Genomic DNA, 21,025 nt, shown 5'->3' on the forward strand with positions numbered 1-21,025 from the left:
GCAAAAAACACCCAACCAGAAAAGCAAAATGAAAAAAGAATCAAAAAATACGAAGATAGTGTAAGGAGCCTTTGGGACAGCTTCAAGCGCACTAATATCAGAATAATAGGGGTGCCAGAAGATGAGAGACAGCAAGATATTGAAAACCTATTTGAAGAAATAATGGCAGAAAACTTCCCCCACCTGGTGAAAGAAATGGACTTACAGGTCTAAGAAGCACAGAGTGAAAGGGCGAGGGCTATGCCCTCCATCTTGCCTGTATCCTCCATGTTGGGGCCACGTGCGGCCTTCTTCCCGGAAGCCCAGGCCTCTGCTGGCCACGCCTGGGATTTTAAACTAACCAATGACAATCAAGGGAAGTGCGCGCCATAGATATGACCACATCCTGTGTAATGGGTCACCAGCTCGCACCTGGCCAATCGGCGGGGGGCACAGCCCCCTCTCCCGCCCCTACTCCAACCCTCTATAAAACCCCTGGTTCGAGCAGACTGCTCTCTCTTTGCCACCTGCTGCTGCGTCAGTAAGGAAGGTAGAGGAGCTAAGCCCGGGCTTAAAATAAAAGACTCTTTGCTTTTGCATCGGACTGGCTGGCTCCCTGGTGGCTTCTTGGGAATCTTGAAATCTGGGCATAACACAGAGAACCCCAAACAAAAGGAATCCAAAGAGGACCATACCAAGACACATCATCATTAAAATGCCAAGAGCAAAAGACAAAGAGAGAATCTTAAAAGCAGCAAGAGAAAGAGACTCAATTACCTACAAGGGAATACCCATACGACTGTCAGCTGATTTCTCAACAGAAACTTTGCAGGCCAGAAGGGAGTGGCAAGAAATATTCAAAGTACTGAATACCAAGAACCTACAACCAAGATTACATTATCCAGCAAAGCTATCATTCAGAATTGAAGGTCAGATAAAGAGCTTCACAGATAAGGAAAAGCTAAAGGAGTTCATCACCACTAAACCAGTATTATACAAAATGCTGAAAGGTATCCTTTAAGAAGAGGAAGAAGAAAAAGGTAAAGATACAAATCGTGAACAACAAACATGCATCTATCAACAAGTGAATCTAAGAATCAAGTGAATAAATAATCTGATGTACAGAATGAACTGGTAATTATAATGAATCAGGGACATAGAAAGGGAATGGACTGACTATTCTTGGGGGGGGGGGGGAAGGGAATGGGAGATGCAGGAAGAGACTGGACAAAAATCGTGCACCTATGGATGAGGACAGTGGGTGGGGAGTGAGGGCAGAGGGTGGGGCGGGAACTGGGAGAAGGGGAGTTATGGGGAAAAAAAAGAGGAACAAATGTAATCTGAACAATAAAGATTTAATTAAGAAAGAGAGAGAGAGAGATTTGTTCCTCCACTTATTTATGTAGTTATTGGTTAATTCTTGTATGTGCCTTGATCAGGGATCAAACCCACAACCTTGGCGTATTGGAACAAGACTCTAGGCAACTGAACTACCCAGCCAGGGCTGTTGTGTTTATTTTCTATTACAAAAAGTATAAGAATAAATATCCATATACACATATCTCTGTAAACTTTTGTTTTTTGTGGATAGGAAGATGCAGGATTCTTTTTAAAAAGGGGTGTATGTTCTACTCATTGAAAGTAGATTGCCTTCCTAAAATACTGGTATAATGTATGGTCGCATCAATGACCTTTTGGGAAGTTATGCCACATACCCTTTTATCAGTGCTTCTCTTAGCAGACTTCTCCATAGTCCATTGGATATGTCATTACTGATCACACCTTCTCTTGTGCCACCACTGTAAACCAGTCTTGCACCTGCCTCTTTTTGGTCTCTTTCCCTAGCTTCTCTTCTGTTTTTTTCCTAGATGCTTGTATACCACATGGCTCTTCCCTAGCTCATTTTTTCCTAGTCACACTACATGCTCTGGTCTCCTGTTAGGTAAGTTTATGGTTTCAACTATAATCTCTATCTACCCTCAGCCCACCAGTGAGGTGGCCTAAAGGCGACTTCCCCTGAATTAGAATAGGGTTTCCCTTCCTGAAGACGTTTTCCTGTCATTGTCCAGAAAACTGTGGTAATTATTTTTCAAGCACACTATTCAATATTCTACAGTATGTCCCTTGGGTTGTGTGGTGGCCAAGCTCCACAATCATCATTGATAGCTGTGTTTTCCATTTTCCCCCTGAGTTCAAACTTTCATATAACAAATTTCCAGCTGGGTGTTTTTATAGGCACTGCCAATATGAAAGAACCATTGTTTAACTATTATCATCGTCACCCTCTCTTGAAATACTCCTTATGCATTTCTTAGTAAATGAGACTCCCATTCACTGGGGTCCATAATTCAGAAACTTCATTCTAGACTTCTCTCTCTCAATTCAAACCTAATAGGTCACCAAGTCCTGCTGCTGTGATTTCATATTCCTGAAATCCATTATTTCATTTCAGCCCCCAGTGCTGCTGTCCTGACCATCCCTTTCAGAGACTGAAAATAACTTCTCACTGGTCTTCCTACTTTTTCCTTTGCCTCCCTTCTATTATCCACACTGCTGCCAGAGAAATTATTTAATATGCAAACCAAGGAGAAAAACCTTTAATGTTCACATTGTTAAGAGGCTAAAATCTAAACATCTTAGCACAACTTTAAACAGCTCTTTATTATCCAATACCTACTTAATGATCTTTACTCATTTCCTGACACTCTCTAAAAGCAATCTATGCTTCAGCTATATGGGTCTACTTCCAAATCCCCAACATGCTGAGCGCTCTCCAACAATTCCATGCCTTTGCCATGCTATCCTTCTGCTTGGAATTCCTAGCCAGTCTTGTTGCCCTGAAAAACTCTTACTTATATTTCAAACCTCAGTTTTAGGGTTATTTTCCTTCTGTAAATTCTTCAGGCAGACTTAAACACTTTTTTTAAAATTTAAAATTTTTTAATTAAAAAGTTAAAAAAAATTATTTAAGTAATACGTTATCCTTGTACAAATGCTACTACAAAAAAGCAAAAGTTCCTCCATCACACCTGATGTCTTCTGAGACTCTCATATGCACAACAAATCTACCCTCTCTGTGGGTCTTTAAGAAATATACATGCAGGACAATACCGTTCTGTACCGTGCTTTTTTTCCATTGAATAGTACATCATGAACCCCTTCTGGTCCAGGCCATACAGCTCTGAGTCGTTGGATGGCTGAATGTCACTCACATTCAGTGTCCTGGGCATATTGTAACTTACTTTACCAACCCCTTTTATGATGGCACATTGGTTGATTTCTTGCTTTGCTATTTTAGGCAATGCTGAAATGAATGTCCTTTCATATATAATATAACTATCTTTTATATGTAAATGCAAACTGTACATAATGTACATATTTCCTTGCACTTCCACAAGTATGTCTGTAGGCTTGATTTGTTGGTGAAAGATAACGCCCAGCCCTCTCACCTTTCTCTATTTGACAAATTTCTGACAGTTTTACTTGTTAACCAAAAAATGACTTCAGTTTCAAAATATGGTGAATACATTCAGCCTATCTACACACACACACACACACACACACACACACACACACACACATACTAGTGTATCCATATGTATATTCAATGTAGTACATATTATTCAATATAACGTGAAGCAGACACTCTGTGAGGACTTGGTGAACCTCAGGACTGAAAGGATTTCTTGGCCCGCTGGCCTGGAAAGTGCGGTGGTCCCCTGCAGACCTCTCACCTTCATTATTTCCAAAATGTCTTCTGGATTGTTCTCCTTAATGGTGACTAAATAGAACAGCCCTCTTGGCGAAAGGAGATCTGGAACCAGTGGAAAGAACCTGTCCATGACTTCGTGACCATTTCTGCCACCAGCCCAAGCTGCTTCTATTCCATGACTTCCTACCTCTTCAGGCGGAGTCACTACATATGGGGGATTAAACACCAGAAGAACAACCTTCTCCTTCAGTCTTGGTAGCAAGCCTTTGACCAAATCGGTAATTACAGGATGCACATGGACTCTGTTACAGCGTGCTGTCTCCAGGGTACAAGCTGCTGCTTTGGGGTTGATGTCAGTGCACATGTACAGGGCCTGGAAACCTATCATGGAGGCTAGGAGTGTGGATACCACTCCAGGCCTGGATCCTACTTCCAGGCATAGCTCCACTCGCATGAGCTCGGCTGCTGCCGCCTCCAGAGCGTCCAGGAGCAGGAAGGTGTCCTCCGCGGGCGCCGGCACTTGAGTTCCTTGGTAGTATGGGTACACTCCTGCACTACAGAAATTTTAATTATTTGTTGTATTAATGTTTCCAAACTAGGTTGTAAGCCCTTGAGGGTAGGGACTATGATTAGTCTAATGTTTCATCCCCTGCATTTGACACAGTGACTGGCATTGATTATTTACTAGGTAATTGAATGAATGCAAAAACAAATTAGTTAGGTAGTGAGAAGAATAGTATCTAGGCTTGGGTTTAAGCTTAAGCTATAGATTGGCACTTAAGTACCTTTAAAAAATTGTAAAAGAATATATAATACATTAAAGGAAACTTAAGAACAGGATAGTAAATATATTATTTCACCATCCTAATGCCTATTTTAGTGCATTTACTTTCAGTCTTTGCTCAAATATGCGAGGTATAGATATATATTTATATATATGTGAGATATATAACATGTGTGTTTATATTTATATTTTACATAGCTGTAATTAAAATGTACATGTACTTTTACATGCTTTTAGATTTAGCTAACTATAAACATTTATAACACTGTTGCATTGTACTCCAAAGTATTATTTTTCAGCATTGTATGTCTCATTTCCTTACATAGGTTGATAGCCTAAAAAAACTTAGGCTGCCCTAACCAGTGTGGGTCAGTTGGTTGAGCGTTATCCTGTGCACCAAAAGGTCTTCGGTTTGATTCCTGGTCAGGGCCCATACCCAGGTTGTGGGTTCGATCCCCAGTGGGGGTGTGTACAGAAGGCAACCGATCAATGTTTCTCTCTCACATCAATGTTTCTCTCTCTCTCTCCTCGCTTCCCCTTCCTCTAAGATCAATAAAAACATATTTTAAAAAAGAAAAATCAAGTTTTACTGGGTTTTCTATTATAAATAGGAAGAGGTTCAGGTTTTGTGAAACATGAAATTGATACAGTTTTGAGGGATGTTTAAAAAAAAGAATACAAATTATCATACTTTTGCAAATAGGACAATGCAACCACTTTGTTAGGGTCCCTCCATGGAATCTGGAAAGGGCCTAGGAAAGTGAGAGGTCCTCCAGATTGTTTTATTGGCTTCACTGTTGACTATCTTCAATGATAAATAATTCTACAATAAACATTTTGAGCATGTAATTTTTGTCTTTCTTCTATTATTTCCCAAGAATCCAAGTTACTCTGACACAATTCATCTTAAGGGGGTTGAGAAAGAAAGGAAATGGTTATATAGTGAACAGTTTATTTATACATTATTTAATTTAATTTTTTTAAAATATATTTTATTGATTTTTTACAGAGAGGAAGGGAGAGGGATAGAGAGTTAGAAACATCGATCAGCTGCCTCCTGCACACCTTCCAGTGGGGATGTGCCCGAAACCCAGGTACATGCCCTTGACCGGAATCGAACCTGGGACCTTTCAGTCCGCAGGCCGAAGCTCTATCCACTGAGCCAAACCGGTTTCGGCAATACATTATTTAATTTAATCCCTCTTACAAGCCTGAAGAAGGCATTATCCCCATTTTACAGAGGAGAAAATTGAGGTGCAGTGCATTTATATATCATGCCCAAAGTCACACAGCTAGCAACTCGTAGCGTTGCATCCTCACTCATGCCTCCTTCCGAAGCTCATGCCTTCATCACTGACATCGTGGAGTCTCCACAGCCTCAGTTGCTTTACAGTAATACAGCCCCTAGGCCAGTGATGGCGAACCTATGACACACGTGTCAGAGGTGGCACGCGAACTCATTTTTTTGGTTGATTTTTCTTTGTTAAATGGCATTTAAACATATAAAATAAATATCAAAAATATACATCTTTGTTTTACTATGGTTGCAAATATAAAAAAATTTCTATATGTGACACTGCACCAGAGTTAAGTTAGGGTTTTTCAAAATGCTGACACCCCGAGCTCAAAAGGTTCGCCATCACTGCCCTAGGCTATTGCTGGAGGTCAGAATCCAAAACTTGCAGCGTATTGACATAGTTTTTGGAAGAAGAGAACAATGGTGGCTAGGCTTTCATAGGTAAAATTAGGTTAAAGTGATGTGGGTGCTTCTGTCTTTCAGTCTTACAGATACGGATTGCAGCAGACATTTCTTGGAAGGAGGAGAGTGAAGTCAGAATACCTGTTTTGGGTCCTGCTATTCGGTATTTGAGTGGCCTTGGCGAAGTCATTGAACTCCTCAGGTTCTCCTTTCCCTCATTTTTTGCAATAAGGATAGTAAGTAACAAAACCTGCCTCACCCCAGGGTAGTTGTAAGTGTCAGATACGATCATGTGTGTGTAAGCACTTGGTGAAATCCAATGTCCCTGAGTTACAAGTAACATTGCTGGAGAAGCTCCTCTTCCTCGCCCATGGGCCCCAGGGAAGGGCGTGTGACAGCTGGGCAGAGGGACCTGCTGGCTCCATGACAGCTGATGGAACTCCCGGCGCGCCCTCCTGGACTGAGCAGCCCCGCAATGCCAGGGGGTGTCTGGGTCGCTGCTCTTGAATGCCCCGTGCAGCGGCAGCAGCAGAGGCTGCGCCAAATAAGTCTGAGATTCTGGGGGATCCTCTCCTCCTCAAGCTGCGAACTGATCATCAAAACATTGTGTTATAATGATATAAACACGACTAGTAAAACCCCAAATACACTCGCGTCCAACTGTGTCCCTTTTGCTCTGTCTTAGGTGCTGACGCATTTATCTAGGCATTTTAGCTGCCAGTTTGGTAGAAATCTTTAGTTCTGGTCTGACTTAATTCTGGGGGAAGTCTGAAACCAGGAGAAAAATAAAAATCTCAGGTTGAGTTGTCGTTGGAACACCCTTCACCAGATCCACGTTTAACGCTGGTGTAAGTAGCACTGGCTTCTATTTTTTCTTAAAAAAAAAAAAATGCTTAAACCAATTTCCAACCCTGGAAGATTGAGCTCATCAGCCCCGTGTCGGGATCCGCGTGGCTCCCGGAGCGAGGACCTGCAGCTCAGCCGCCCCCGGCCCGCCGCGCCCCCAGGAGCCCGGCCCAGGTGGCGGCCGGCGTGGACCCGGAGCGGCACCTGGCCCGGCCGGTGGCAGCCGCACAAAGAGCGGCGCAGGCGGCGGCCCGGCCGAGCCGCAGAAAGTAGTCCCGACCACGCCGGCTCCTATGTTGTCCGACGTCGCTTCACACCCTCCGCGGGGAGAGCCGGGGCCGCCGGCCCGGGAAAGAATCCCATTGGAATGCGTCGCCGGACGGCCTTTCCGCTGCAGGTCTCTTGGGCTCGCCAGGCAGATCTCCCGGGGTCTCCACGCAGAGGCCGAGGGGGCGCCCCCATTTCCTTTCCCCACTGCCCTGGAGGCGGTGCCGGGGCAGGGTCCGGCCCCGCGCAGGGAGACCTTCGCGCAGCCCGTGTCGGCGGCGGCGGCGGCGGCGCGCGGCCCGTATCCCTGCGCCGCTGCGTGAGAGGAAGAGGCTGAATGAGGAACTGCGCGGGGGAAGCGGGGCGCCGGGGGAGGAGGCGGCGGGATGGGAGCAGACGCTGGCGTCGCGCGAGCCCGGACCAGCGCGGCGCGGTAGAGAGGGCGGCGGCGGCGGCGCGCGCGGAGCCCTGACGTGCCCCTTTCTTTCTTTCTCTCTCCGGAAAGCCGGGAAGCATGAGCGTGCAGACCCGCCGCTGCGGCGGCCGCCCCGGCTCCTCGCCTCCGCCTCTGCTGGCCGCCCCTCGCCGGTGAGAGGAGAGAACGCGAGAAGGGAAGATGGGGGCCGTGCTGAGGAGCCTCCTGGCCTGCAGCTTCTGTGTGCTCCTGAGAGGTGGGCAGAGTGGGGGACACGGGAAAGTTGGTGGGGTTCTGGGGGGGGGGGGAGGGGGCCTTGTTTTGTGTGTGTCTGGGGGGAGGGGAGGGAGGGGGAGAGGAGGAAAGGGGGACCGGGAGCGAGGAGAGGCCTGGTGGTGGGGAAGGAGGGAGAGGGGCCGGGAGCGGGGGCTGTGCGCTCCGCCCGGCCACGCTGCAGCCCCCGCCGGGGCTGCTGGACCTTCCCTGGGCACCGCGGAGCCCCGGCCCGGCTGCTGGGTGGAGGGAACCCCTGCAGCCCCGCGCTGTCGGCGTGGCTGAGGGTCGGCGCGTCTCCGTCTGCCTGGAGTCCTCAGGGAGGGAGGAGGGTCTGTGCATGTATTTTGGCTTTGGGAGTATTGGAGCCCAAGATGCTTTAAGGTGGGTCTCCTCCCGCGGAGCCCCCACTTTCCCGTGAACTTTTAGGGCCCCCTCTGACTATTTCTCCAGGCCTTGTTGCAGCTCCTCCGTGGCTTCCGTTGGGTATAGGATGATCCCGGGTGAGAGCGCAGTTGGAAAGGGGCTCCGAGGTTATAGGGCGAGCGGTTCGGCCCCGGGAGTCCCCTGGGCTTCAGCCCACAACGAACCGGGAACGCTGCCCCTGCACTCCCCGGTGTTCGCGACCGGCCGCTATTTTCGGAGCTTGCAAGTGTGCGGTGGGCACGCACCGGGAAAGTCATGCTGGTGCGGGAAGGAGCCTGGGTCCGGGACCTCAGTATCCCTTGCTGCGTGCGCTCCCCAGGGGACGGCGGGCCAGTTGGGTGACGAACCGAGCCGAGTCTGGATCCTTGGCTCTGAGAATCGCGTGCATTCGGTGGCTCTGTCACATATGCCGTGACTTTTATTTTGTGACAGTTCACTGGGTTAGACTGGCCGGGAAGATTTCCACGGCTCCTCTCGAACTTAGCAGTGTGGAGGGTGGTGATGCGTCTGATGCTCCTGAGCATTTACCAGCAGAGGAATCGAAGTCCTCATTGATGCGAGGGGCTCGTCGTAGCTTTGGGTATTGTCAAAATTCTCTCTCGTGTTCATGGCCATTTCGTTTCAGGCATGAGACCTCTTGAGTCAGTAGAGATTTTTAGCTGTTAATTTAAAAAAACAAAACAACACTAAACTTCTGTTAAACCTCCAGAACGGACTAAAGTTTAGAGAACACGATATAGTAACTAAACGATCTTGTGATATAAATGAGCCAGGTGTGCCCTTTCTGCGTGTATATATTTCGGATGAGTGTGAGTGACCTTTTTTCTCTATTTTTCTTTCCTTTTTTTTTTTTTTTTGGAGAAAATTCTTTTCTTTACTCTTCTGCAGGATTATTGTATTTATTTATATTTACTTATACTTTAGCGACTTATATTTAATAATTAGGACCCACTAAGCATATTCCAAACTGTTTCCACATGCAAACCCCAGAAAGATAATGCTCATTTAATTTTCTTGGCAGTGGATTTAATGTGGTGTTAGGTACCAGAGAGGTTTAATAAATGTGCTTATTTTAGTATAGTATACTCCCTGTTGAAAGGGGGTTTTGTTTTAATAAATGTGTTTATTTTAGTATAGTATGTTCTCTGTTGAAAGGGGGTTTTGCCATAGCTGTGAGAAACAATTATATTAGTCATCGCATATGTCTATATATTTTAAGACAGAAAGTTAATAATGTTAACAAATATGGGAGTCTGCTGATAAGTTAAAGGGGACATTTAAATCCATAAGCCAACATGCTTCTGGTTGCCCAATTGTATTTTTTGGAGGGGAAGGGTATGATGTTGATGCCATTTGTTTATTTTAACACCAAGTTTGAGCCTATCATTATTGGAATTAAGAGATGTTGCACTTGAAGTATTATTTTGAAGTATGGTAATATTGTAACAAGACCTAAGAATTAGTGGTTTAAATAGCCTCATTTCCACTAGCAAACAAAGTTTCCAGAAGTGGAGTTTTCATTTTAAATGTAGCATAATAATGGTATAAGGTGGTCTTTGAATTTAACAGTACTTGACTGTAAATACATATTATTTGAACTAAAACTATCTTTTGATGTGAAAGATTTTGATTCATAATTTAGATTCTTTTCATTATTTAATAATGTCATTCTCTGTTATAATAGTGATATTAGTTAACTTAGGCTCCAAGGAGAAAAATGTGATTAATTTGTTGCATTTAAAGTCATTTTTCTTCACAGAAGAGTTGAAGCTTTAACATTGGGAAGATGGGATGATGAGAGAATTGGGAGACCTTTTGTCCTGTAACCCTGTTATATTAGTAGCTGAAAGTCAGGAAATAATGCAGTTGTCTGTCATCTAGGCTGCGTTTCTGCCAATATCACTAGGGATGTAATGGAAAGAATTGGAGATTTCAATCCTAAAATCCTGGGTTTAAACTCCATATTTCACTTTGTATTTCTGGTCTAGTCAGTCAATTTTTCTGGCCCTCAGTTTCTTTACCTGTAAAATATAGATAGTAATATTGCTCTAATTTGCAGGTTTATTGGGTGTAATGAATGAAGTAATGAATGTGAAGTGACCTGCAAATGTTACTTTTTGTTAAAATTGTTGATTGTGGACATATCCTCAAATGCTGGGGATTTGAGATTTTATTTGTTTAAGATTCATGAATTCTTTTTTTTTTAAAATATATTTTATTGATTTTTTACAGAGAGGAAGGGAGAGAGATAGAGAGCCAGAAACATCGATGAGAGAGAAACATCGATCAGCTGCCTCCTGCACACTCCCCACTGGGGATGTGCCCGCAACCAAGGCACATGCCCTTGACCGGAATCGAACCCGGGACCCTCCAGTCCGCAGGCCGACGCTCTATCCACTGAGCCAAACCGGTTTCGGCAGATTCATGAATTCTTAAAGATAGAAGAGATATTGATCATTTTAGTCTAACAGCTTTATTTGCAAGTGGGGAAACTCAGATTCAGAGAGATTATACCTTGATCAATATCCTACAGCTAATTAATGGTAGAGCAGGGATTTATTGTTCATTCTTTCAGCAAATATGTATGTATAGAGCACCTGGTATATATCCAGCTCTGGTATATTGGTGAGCAAAATAGACATGGTTGCTGCTCTGATGTACCTCACAATCTAGGTTGTCATTTTTGCCATTCTCTTAGTTCCATCTAGGTACTGATTAGAAAATATTATATCTCTTATTTTCTAGAGGAAATATTTTTATAAGAATATATGTTTTGGATACCACTAGTGTGTATAATCTGTAAATACCATGTCCCAGTTTACTGTGAGGAGGAGAGGCTTTTGTTGTTTTATAAAAATTCTTTGCTACTTACCTTTGTTTTTTGGTTACTTGTTTTGGTGGGGTTGTGGTAAATACTTTCAGGATAAGCCACTATTGTTTGTCATCTTACATTTTTATAAAAGTGATCCTTGGGCTCTGCTGGTGTGGCTCAGTGGTTGAGCATTGACTCATGAACCAAGAGGTCACCAGTTCAATTCCTGGTCAGGGTTGGGGGCTCGATCCCCAAAGTGGGGGGCATGCAGGAGGCAGCCATTCCATGATGTTTCTCTCTCATCAGTGTTTCTACCTTTCCTTCTCCCTCTCTAAAAACCAATAAAAACTTTTTTTTTAAAGTGACCTTTGGAAAGGTTTTTTAAATACTAGGTATGATGAAGTCTTGCGGAGGTAGAGTGAATTTTGTAGTGGGAATCTGGAGAATTAGGTTCTAAATTTGCCATTAGCTAGTTGTGTGACCTTGGATAAGTCACTTAATCTCTGTACACCTTATCTTCGTTAGGATAATGAATCCTTCTTTTGGAGATTCATTATTCATATGTACATATTAAGGGCTCAGGCATCCCCAGGTAGAAAGACCAGTTCTAACTTTGTTTAACCCACTATTCTCAAACTTGACAATACATTTTAACATGAATCTTTTTAACATTCTGCTGAACCTTTGTTCCAAGCAACTCAGGGAACCTTGAAGGGAAGGTTCAAGGGAACCTTCAAGCATTGGGTGATTCATGTGAATTGGTATTTGATGACAGTTCCATATACAGTAGTTGAATCTGATATTTTCATCACTACTTACTTTAAGGTTTGCTCATCTGGCTAAGGAATAATTTGGTTTTGAAATTTAAGGTTTCAGCTCAGTGTCATAACCAGCCTAAAAATGATTTCGCATGGTTCAATTTTTCTTTTCTTTCTTTCTTTTTTTTTGCTTTAATTGGAGGTTTTTCTATTTGTTGAACTGAAATACTGTTTTCATATAGTTACACATGCTTTGGCTATCAGAAATGACTCCTTTTTTGAATATAAAAAGATTCTGTGAAGTAGTATATAAATGGAAAATATTTTATGTGAACTTATAATTTGAACATATTGGATAAACAACACAGATTATGGTTCTGTTTAGGCCATGGGCAACTAATGAGAAAATTTATTTCCATCATGGAAATTTTATTGCAAATTTATATTTGGAGAAGATTATAAAGGAAAGCACTATAATAGAAAGGTATGGGTTTTGTTGACTAACCAAGTTCAAATCTACCACTTTATGTATCCTTGGGCAAGTTATTTAGCTTTCATTTCTTCTGTTAGATGGGAATACCTTACAAGGTGACTGGGAACTGATGAGATAATGTTTATAAATGGGTAGTACAGTGCACAGTCCATAGTAGACTTTGAATAATTGGTCACTATTATTAACATGGCTAAATTAAAAGAAATATTAATGCTCAGGAAAACATTTAAGTGCCAGACACTGTTTTAGGTACTCAATAGTTTTCGGTCAGTGGTTTTTAACCTTTTTGACTCTTCTGATATTTTCTATTTTGTTTTATATAAATAAGATGGCCACTATCTACTAGATTTATTTTACCTTCTAAAGGATTGCAACTTTAACATTGTTTTAGGTGATTATTATAAAAATGCTAGAGGAGAAATAGTTCATTTGATTGAGATACTTATTTACTTATTTAACTATGGGCAAAATAATTTTATGAAGACATTTTCTAATTGAGAAATTTTACTGTATTTTTTGTTTACAATGATTAAAATTGTTCAGTTGATGTACTTTTCCCTGTAGGATCGGTAAATGCTACACTGCATTTACCTGCATTGCACGTTTCACCATTCCTAGTATCTTCTGTAAAATGAGCCCAACATAATGAACAGACACTGCTCCATGTGAATAACTTTGAAACTTAATCAAATACATGGACTGGGCAATCTAAGAATAGGGAATTTGTCCTTGAAATTACTCATTTTAAATATAATTCATCATAAATACAATAAAAACAGTGTTACTTGATATTATTAGGATATGCTTTTGTTTCTCAAGCTTGTGTTATTCTCATAAAAGGTTCAAGAAACTCAGATGTGGGACTGGAAAATATTGAAATGTGCCTGGGTTCAATTTGATGAAAATTACTGATACTTCAATGCTGTGATTCTGTTAGCTGTAAGATGAGTTGCTAATTTTTGTTTCTGTGATACCTTGCTTGCAAGGGATAGGAAATCGTGGATGAGAAGTTCAGCCACATTTTCAGGCAAAAATAAAAAATTAAGTGCATTTTTAAGTTATTAGTTGACACTAGGCCTAAAGTTATTGATTAGATTCTTGGTAAAAATAAAAATGCAGAGGTGAATGTGGTCAGCAATGGTCATATTTTTCAAGAAAATAGTTACTCAGATACTGGAAAACTGTACCTTTATCAAATAATGTATGTTTGACCAGGAAGGCATTTTCTCTAATGGCCTTAGTTAGTCATCACTTGATCACTCCTGGGCCAAAGCCACATCAAGTAAAGGATTTAGGGATTGAAGTCTTTCTCATTATTGACCAGCTTTATGGGGGGTGTATTTGCCTATGTCCATCTATCAATTTAAAGACAGCATATTTTGCAAGTCTGGGAAAGCTAACAGCTGACCTTCATTAGCATGAACTCTTATCTACAAAATATATGGTATTTATTTGTAACAGTTTCTTGATTTATGCCAGTGAGGACAACAGCCCTTTGTGAGATAAAAGGTGTTTCAAGAGTAGAGTTTTTTCTTTCATATACCACAATGTACCAGAGCTTTTGCACATATTAGGTATTCTAAATTTTATATTTAAAGCAATATAAAAAGATGTGATTTTTCATGTTTATACAGTCTTATTTGGAGTTTCATTTTGTGTTTTATTAGACATGGTTAAATTATAAATTTGTAATTACTATAAAGTTTTTTTTAGCACAAATTAGGAAAAACTAATCATAATAGACATAAATCATATTTATAACTGAGGTTGAACTTGAAATGTGGGCTATGTAACATTTCCTACATAGGATTTAGGATTTAACTATTACATCGATAGTGTAATTAATGTGCTCAAGTACTTTTTTAACCCACTATTTAAAAAAAGATATTTCTTTTAATCCAGCGCCTTAGACCACTTGGCCACGCTACCTCACAAGATATTTCTTTTAATTATATTTCTTATAATTCATATACCATAAAGTTCATTTTAAAAGTATCCAGTTCAGTGGTTTTTAGTATATTTACAAGTTTGTACAACCATCACCACTATCTAATTCTAGAACATTTTCATCACCTGAAGAAGAAGCCCCATGCCCCTTAGCAGTCATTTCCCATTCCCCCTCCCCCCAGTCTCTGGAAACCACTAATCTATTTTCTATCTCTATGGATTTGCCTATTGTGAACATTTCATATGAATGGGATCATACCGTATGTGGCCTTTTGTATCTGGCTTCTTTCTCTTGCATAATGTTTTCGAGGTTCATCCATGTGGTAGCATTATCAATATTTCAAAAATTCACTTTTATGGCTGAATAATATTCCATTGTATGGACATATGGAGTACTTTTGAATGAGTGTGGGTTTGATCATTGGAATTTTTATCTTGAGAAATTATTTCTGAAATCTGTTTTTGAAGTTAAAGAAATAGTCTTAAAGAAATCTATGTTCCTATTTTTTTTTTTTTTCTGGAGAAACACTGAGTAGGTCACCAGCATATTATTTCTGTGTATTGACTTATGAATAGCCTTGTCCCAGTTAAACCTTTTTACCAAATTCATATCTAGGACAGAAGGGATATTAGAAATTACCTGGCCCAACCTCTTCATTTTATGAATTAGAAAGATGAATGACTAACCTAAGGCCAGATTGCTGGTCTGGACAGTAATTTTACATTGCAGTGCTTTTTGTATGTACCTAATTTTATCTGGGCCTTATGGTTTTGAAAATGATACCAATCACCTTTGAAAGAGGAAAATAATTGTTAGCGTAATTTTGTAGTTTGCAAATGGGTGGTTTGTCATTATGGTTAAATAAAAACAATTCTGGATTTAGATAAGGAGAGACATTTATTCAATAGGGAAAATTATTATTACAATAGGGAAAATTTCTAATAGCCAGATTTGCAGGGATCTCAAAATCAAACACAGAAAGACTTCTTTTATAGAGAATGGCTAAAAGGAATTTTGTAGGCATGTGGGCCAAGTGGGTGGGGGTGAGCAGATTGCATGATAAATGGAATTTTTTATTTCCTGCAGTCAGCTGATGCTTGGAATGAACTGTTAAGGGAAAAAGTTCTATGTGTACTTACTTAAATTTAGAGCAAGCCAAAGTTTAGGGGATTGTGGGAAAGGAGAAAAGCTTGACTAAAGTTTGGTCAAGTCAAGTCAATGGATAAGTAATGGGCAGTTGTGAGCACTTGGTCAGGCTTCCTGTTGTTTAAAACAAAATTTGTCATTATTAGGGATATGTTTTAGTTAGTTCAAGCTGCTATAAACAAAAATAGTATAGACTGGGTGGCTTACAAAGAACAGAAACTTATTTTTTATGTGTGGACGCAGGAAGTCCAAGGTCAGGGTGCCAGAATAGTCATGTTCTGGTGAGGATCTACTTCTTTGTTACAGACTGCTGACCTCTCTATGTTCTCACAAGGTGGAGAGCAGAGAGAGGAAGTAAGCTCTTTCTTGAATCTTATACTAATTCCATTCACGAGACTCCACCCTCATGACTTGATCTAATCCTAATTACCTCCTGAAGCTCCCACCTCCTAATCCTATCACATGAGAGGATGTAGGATTTCAACATATATATTGGGAGTGGGGGCCACAAATATTTAGTCCACAATGGGATAAAATAAGAGTCATTGTGAAGTTGGTCTCATTAGATTTGGCCTGGTTATTTATGTAGGTTAGGCCTTTTACATTTGCTTTGCTGGAAGTTTTTATAAGGAATCTTGGATTGGACTTTCATAAAAGCCTATTGAGTCCAGGAAGCCAAGCTAAAAAATCACCATCATGTTTCATTTGCAGTATTTATAGATTTGGGTGAATTTCTTAAGTTCTCAAAGTATCTTAGTATTTTAGGATTCCTGAGCCTGCCTAGAAGTGACCTTGCTTACTTCACCTGTAAGGCTGGAAACTCTGTAAGCAGGTATCAGTCCAGTTTTCCTATGAGGACTGCAAGTAAGCATTGACTTGGTAAAGTCAACCATAGTGCCCTAAAAGTGTCTGATCATATTTGATTAAATGAGCACCACTTTCAAATATGGCATTCCAGTCAAAGCCTTGGATGTATAACCAGTGTTTCCAACGAGGAGGACAGACTCTTCCTGATCCTGTGCAAATAATTATATTGGCCTGAAAATATGAATACTCAATAAGAATCTTTGAATTATGGAGGTGTCAGGCAGGGAGAAAAAGGTAAATGTTTCATTTTTGTTTACAAAGGGATAGTTTGCTTAAATTGTTAATAAGTTATAGGTAGCTTAAAGAGACAGGAATTCCTTATATCCAAAAAACAGGACATTAAAGCATCAGCAATATTTTAACAAAGCCCATAATAATCCTTCATCAGTTTATTCAGTCCTATGTAATTAATTCTTGTTCTGCTAGATCTTGGGTTAGCAGTTTCCTGAATCCATCTGTTTATCCACTAGCTTTTGGGAAATCCTGACTCAGTCCACTGATACAGCCTCAAAGTTATTTAAGTGATGCCATCAGAGGCTTGTGCCCAAGAGTACCTGGTACAGTCATTTTTCAACAGTCCTTTTTTTTTATAGTTGAAGACAAATACTCTGGCCTATAGCTCATGTGTAAGCACTTTCAGGGAATCATTGGAATAAACCAAAAAACTATCTGTAGATTACAAAAGACTTAAAAAATGATGGTGATTAACTTATTACTGATACTTTTAAAAGTGAAAGATCTGATGAGAATTTTTAATAAAAAAGATAATGCAATTGCCCGGCCAGCATGGCTCAGTGGTTGAGTGTTGACCTATGAACCAGGAGGTCACAGTTCAATTCCCAGTAAGGGCACATACCCAGGTTGTGGGCTTGTACAGGAGGCAGCAGATCAATGATGCTCTCTCATCATTGATGTTTCTGTCTCTCCCTTCCTCTCTGAAAAAAAAAATGCAGTTGGCAATGAAGTTTGTTTTTGTGACATACAAACCAAAATCAAGTCAATCCAAAGCAGTTTTTTTTTATTTTTATATTTTTTATATATTACAATGTCTCTCATTAGAGGTTGAAAGCATTAAGTTATTTTTTAAAATATATTTTTATTGATTTTAGAAAGGAGAAGGAGCGAGAGACAGAAACATCAATGATGAGAGAGAATCATCGATCGGCTGCCTCCTGCACACTCCCTACTGGGGATTGAGCCCGAAACCTGGGCACGGGCCCTTGACTGGACTCGAACCTGGGACCCTTCAGTCCGCAGGCTCTATGTACTGAGCCAAACCAGCCAGGGCCAAAGCAGTTTTAGACAAAATATAATTATTAACATTCTTTTAAAGAAGAGTAAGTCTGTGTCCTAAACATTTGTGTAATAAAAGTCCATAAGGTAAGTGATGTGAATCCCCAGTTAGCTATCTAGAGTATGCTGTATTCAAATTAAAGAAGTCAAGTTGTGACCAACTTGACATAAATATGTTATTAATATAAAATATAAAAAGTATAACTGAAATTATGACTTGTGATACTATACTGTTGTTTAATATTAGGCAAAGCAGCCCTGGGACTCTTAATAAATAGAAACATCATGGACAGTGAGAGTACTAATTAATTTCTGGGAACAATATACAATTTCTGAAATAATCATATTAACATTTTACCCATACAGATTTAACCTTGGGGAGGGTAATCTCTTTTGTTTTGACAATGCTTCGCATGCAAATCATGACATTGATCAAATAAACCTAATTATTTTTAACACCTCTCTTTTACCAGGTGAAAGAATAAATTCTTGTGAACCTCAAGGGACCATTTGATTTTGAAAAGACAGAATGTAAAAAATCAAGAGGTTTGAAAAATTGATTAAATAGGTCATGAGAAAAAATACATGACTACCTATTTAACCAAAGTGCCAAAAATCTTTTTTATAAGTTTACATAGGGGGGGAACATGATGGTAAAGAACCTTAGCTCTTTCAAAATTGAGAAGACTTTGTTTATATAAGTACAGTCATGCTCTGCTTAATGTAATGATTAACATTATATTACAATTTGGTGGGGATATGTTCTGCGAAATGCATCATTAGGTGCTTATGTCATTGTGCAAACGTCATAGAGTATACTTACATAAACCTAGATAGGATAGCCTACTACACACCTAGGCTAAATGGGATACAGAACCCAGCAGTTTTCAACTGGTGTGCTGTAAGAATTTTTAAAAAATGTTTTGATTGAATTTTTTAGAGAGAGAGGAAGGGGGGGAGAGAGAAAGAGAGAGAGAGAGAGAGAAATATCGATTGGCTGCCTCCTGTATGTACCCCGACTATCTGGGATCGAGCTGGAAATCTGGGTATGTGCCCTGACAGGAAATTGAACCCGTGACCTTGGGGTTCATGGGACAACACTCAGCCAACTGCGCCACAATGGCCAGGGCCTGCAAGAATTTTTAAAACATTCAATACCTGACTATTTTAGTCAGAGGCACTGACCTCTTTTCTCTTAGATTGTCAAATAAAAAAATGACAACAGCCAATACAACAATAGCCGTCCAGAATGAATGAATCAAAATTATACCTTTTAAAAATCAGATTGGCAAAAAATACAATTTGATGTGCTGCAGAATTTTGGTAATGAGTTTATGTGTGCCATGAGATGAAAAAGGTTGAATGTCACTGGTATAGATAGTCTTTTGCTCCTAGCCTATAAGCCTATCTATACAGCAAGTTTCTGTGTAAAACAACATGAGATTAAATCAAGTGCAAGAGGAAATGATGCAATCAAGACATGTGGTAAATATGTATGAGGCTGCTGCTGGTGTAACAGCATACTGTTTTGTAGCAAATTTTTTAATACGTAGATGGAGTACAGTCTAAAATAATGATAAATGGTTCAGTCCCAGGTTTCGGTACATACACAAAAAAGATAAGTATAGTATGGTAAATTCACCAGCCATTTATTATTATTATTATTATTATGTAGTGTTATGTGTTATACATAATTTTATGTGGTATGCTTTTATATGACTAGCAGTGCAGTAGATTTGTTTATACCAGCATTACCACAAACATGTAAGTAATGCATTGTACCATAATGCTATGACAGCTATGATGTCACTAGGTGATAGTTTTTCAGCTCCATTATAATCATACTAGAGGCCTGGTGCATGAGTAGGGTCCCTAGGCCTGGCCAGCGATCAGGGCTGATCTGTAGGGTGACCGGCGGGGCGATCGGGGGGCCCCTGCTGGCACCTGCTTTGGCTGGCCTGGCGCTGCCCACTCGCTGGCTGGTCCTGCCCCTTGAGTGTCCCGCCACCGCTGCTGGTTGCCTCCCTCTGCAGGTGACCAGTGGGGCGATCAGGGGGGCCCCCGCTGGCACCTGCCTTGGCTGGCCTGGGGCCTGCGGGCTGGGGGCAGCTCCTGCATTGAGCATCTGCTTCCTGGTGGTCAGTGCGTGTCATAGCGACCGGTCGTTCTGCCGTTCGGTCGATTTGCATATTAGGCTTTTATTATATAGGATGGGACCACTGTCATAGACAGTGTGTTGTTGAACAAAACTTTGTTATGCTGTGCATTACTGTAATCAGACATGACAAAGTCAACATTAAGCACAGGAAATTCTGATAACACAAAGAATCTTCGCCTTCTAGGGAGATTACTTAGAAAACCTTTTATAAACTTTATTAAGAGCAGACCAATAACCCAAGAAAATTTTGCCATTTTAATAGAAAACCAAATTTTAGCTTTGCATTAGTTTAATATTTGATACTCAAGTGCTTTTTGAAAACCTTACAAATAAGCTCATGAAATCTTAGCTGGCTGTTACCACAACAAACAAAATTCCTTTTTCATGAACTCTTTATAAGTTTCTATATCCATTCAGGTTTTGTTCTACATTTTTCTCTTTCTCATTCTGAAGGAATTAGTCATTTTTACTTTAGGGCTGTTTTCTTCTTCCTTATTTCTTTTATTTTAAAATATTTTTTTTATTGATTTCAGAGAGGGGAAGGGCGAGGGAGAGAGAGAGAGAAACATCAATGATGAGAGAGAATCATTGATCAGCTGCCTCCTGCATGCCCCCTTACTGGGGATTGAGCCCACAACCCAGGCATATGCCCTGACCGGAATTGAATCATAACACTGAACCACTGAGCAACACCGGCCGGACTCTTTTTCCTTACTAAAAACACATCCTAATACTTTGCATACAGTGTTCTTTTCTGTCACTATTTCTCTTAGTAGTCTCATTAGCATAAAATTACACTTTAAAATTATAGTACCTACTATTTTCAGAGAAAACTATGAGGTGAATAATTGTGAACTGTCTGTGATATGCCTAAAATAGACTGACAGAGCTTATGAGTATAGATCTTACAACTTTTTATAGCCATATACTTTGTGATAGTACAACTTCTTAATGTAGCAAAAATGAGTATGTTCATGAAATAGACTCAGGTATATAAAGCTTTTGGTACCATAAAAATAAGAGGCAAAAAACAACCAACCAACCAACTGTATAAAATAGGAATGCTTCTATATTTCACTGTTCTCTCTTACTTTGAAGTGACATAGGTATTTAGTGAATATCCATGAATCACCTTAGCATAAGTGTAAA

General features: G+C 40.5%; 2 protein-coding genes across 4 annotated transcripts in view; one reads left to right on the plus strand and one right to left on the minus strand.

The window, feature by feature from the left end:
• Positions 1-3,602: 3,602 nt before the first annotated feature.
• On the minus strand, positions 3,603-5,699 carry LOC139006488 (methyltransferase N6AMT1-like). Its single transcript, XM_070408828.1, has 2 exons — positions 5,683-5,699; positions 3,603-4,245 (listed from the first exon to the last, which is right to left on the minus strand). Exons 1-2 carry the CDS (start codon positions 5,697-5,699, stop codon positions 3,603-3,605), a joined length of 660 nt encoding a protein of 219 aa, XP_070264929.1.
• A 1,961-nt stretch (positions 5,700-7,660) lies between these two features.
• Positions 7,661-21,025, plus strand: part of LRP6 (LDL receptor related protein 6) — a 138,068-nt gene continuing 124,703 nt past the window's right edge. For all 3 annotated transcript variants that reach the window (XM_070410674.1, XM_070410675.1, XM_070410676.1), the window contains exon 1: positions 7,661-7,958. In XM_070410674.1, coding sequence (XP_070266775.1) covers positions 7,904-7,958 — 55 coding nt within the window. In that variant the 5' untranslated portion in view covers positions 7,661-7,903. The remainder of the gene's footprint in view (positions 7,959-21,025) is intronic.

Source organism: Myotis yumanensis, unplaced genomic scaffold (assembly GCF_028538775.1).
Source record: "Myotis yumanensis isolate MYYU_CA2020_CCGP unplaced genomic scaffold, mMyoYum1.0.hap1 SCAF_3, whole genome shotgun sequence".
In the NCBI taxonomy this organism is placed as follows: Eukaryota; Metazoa; Chordata; class Mammalia; order Chiroptera; family Vespertilionidae; genus Myotis; species Myotis yumanensis.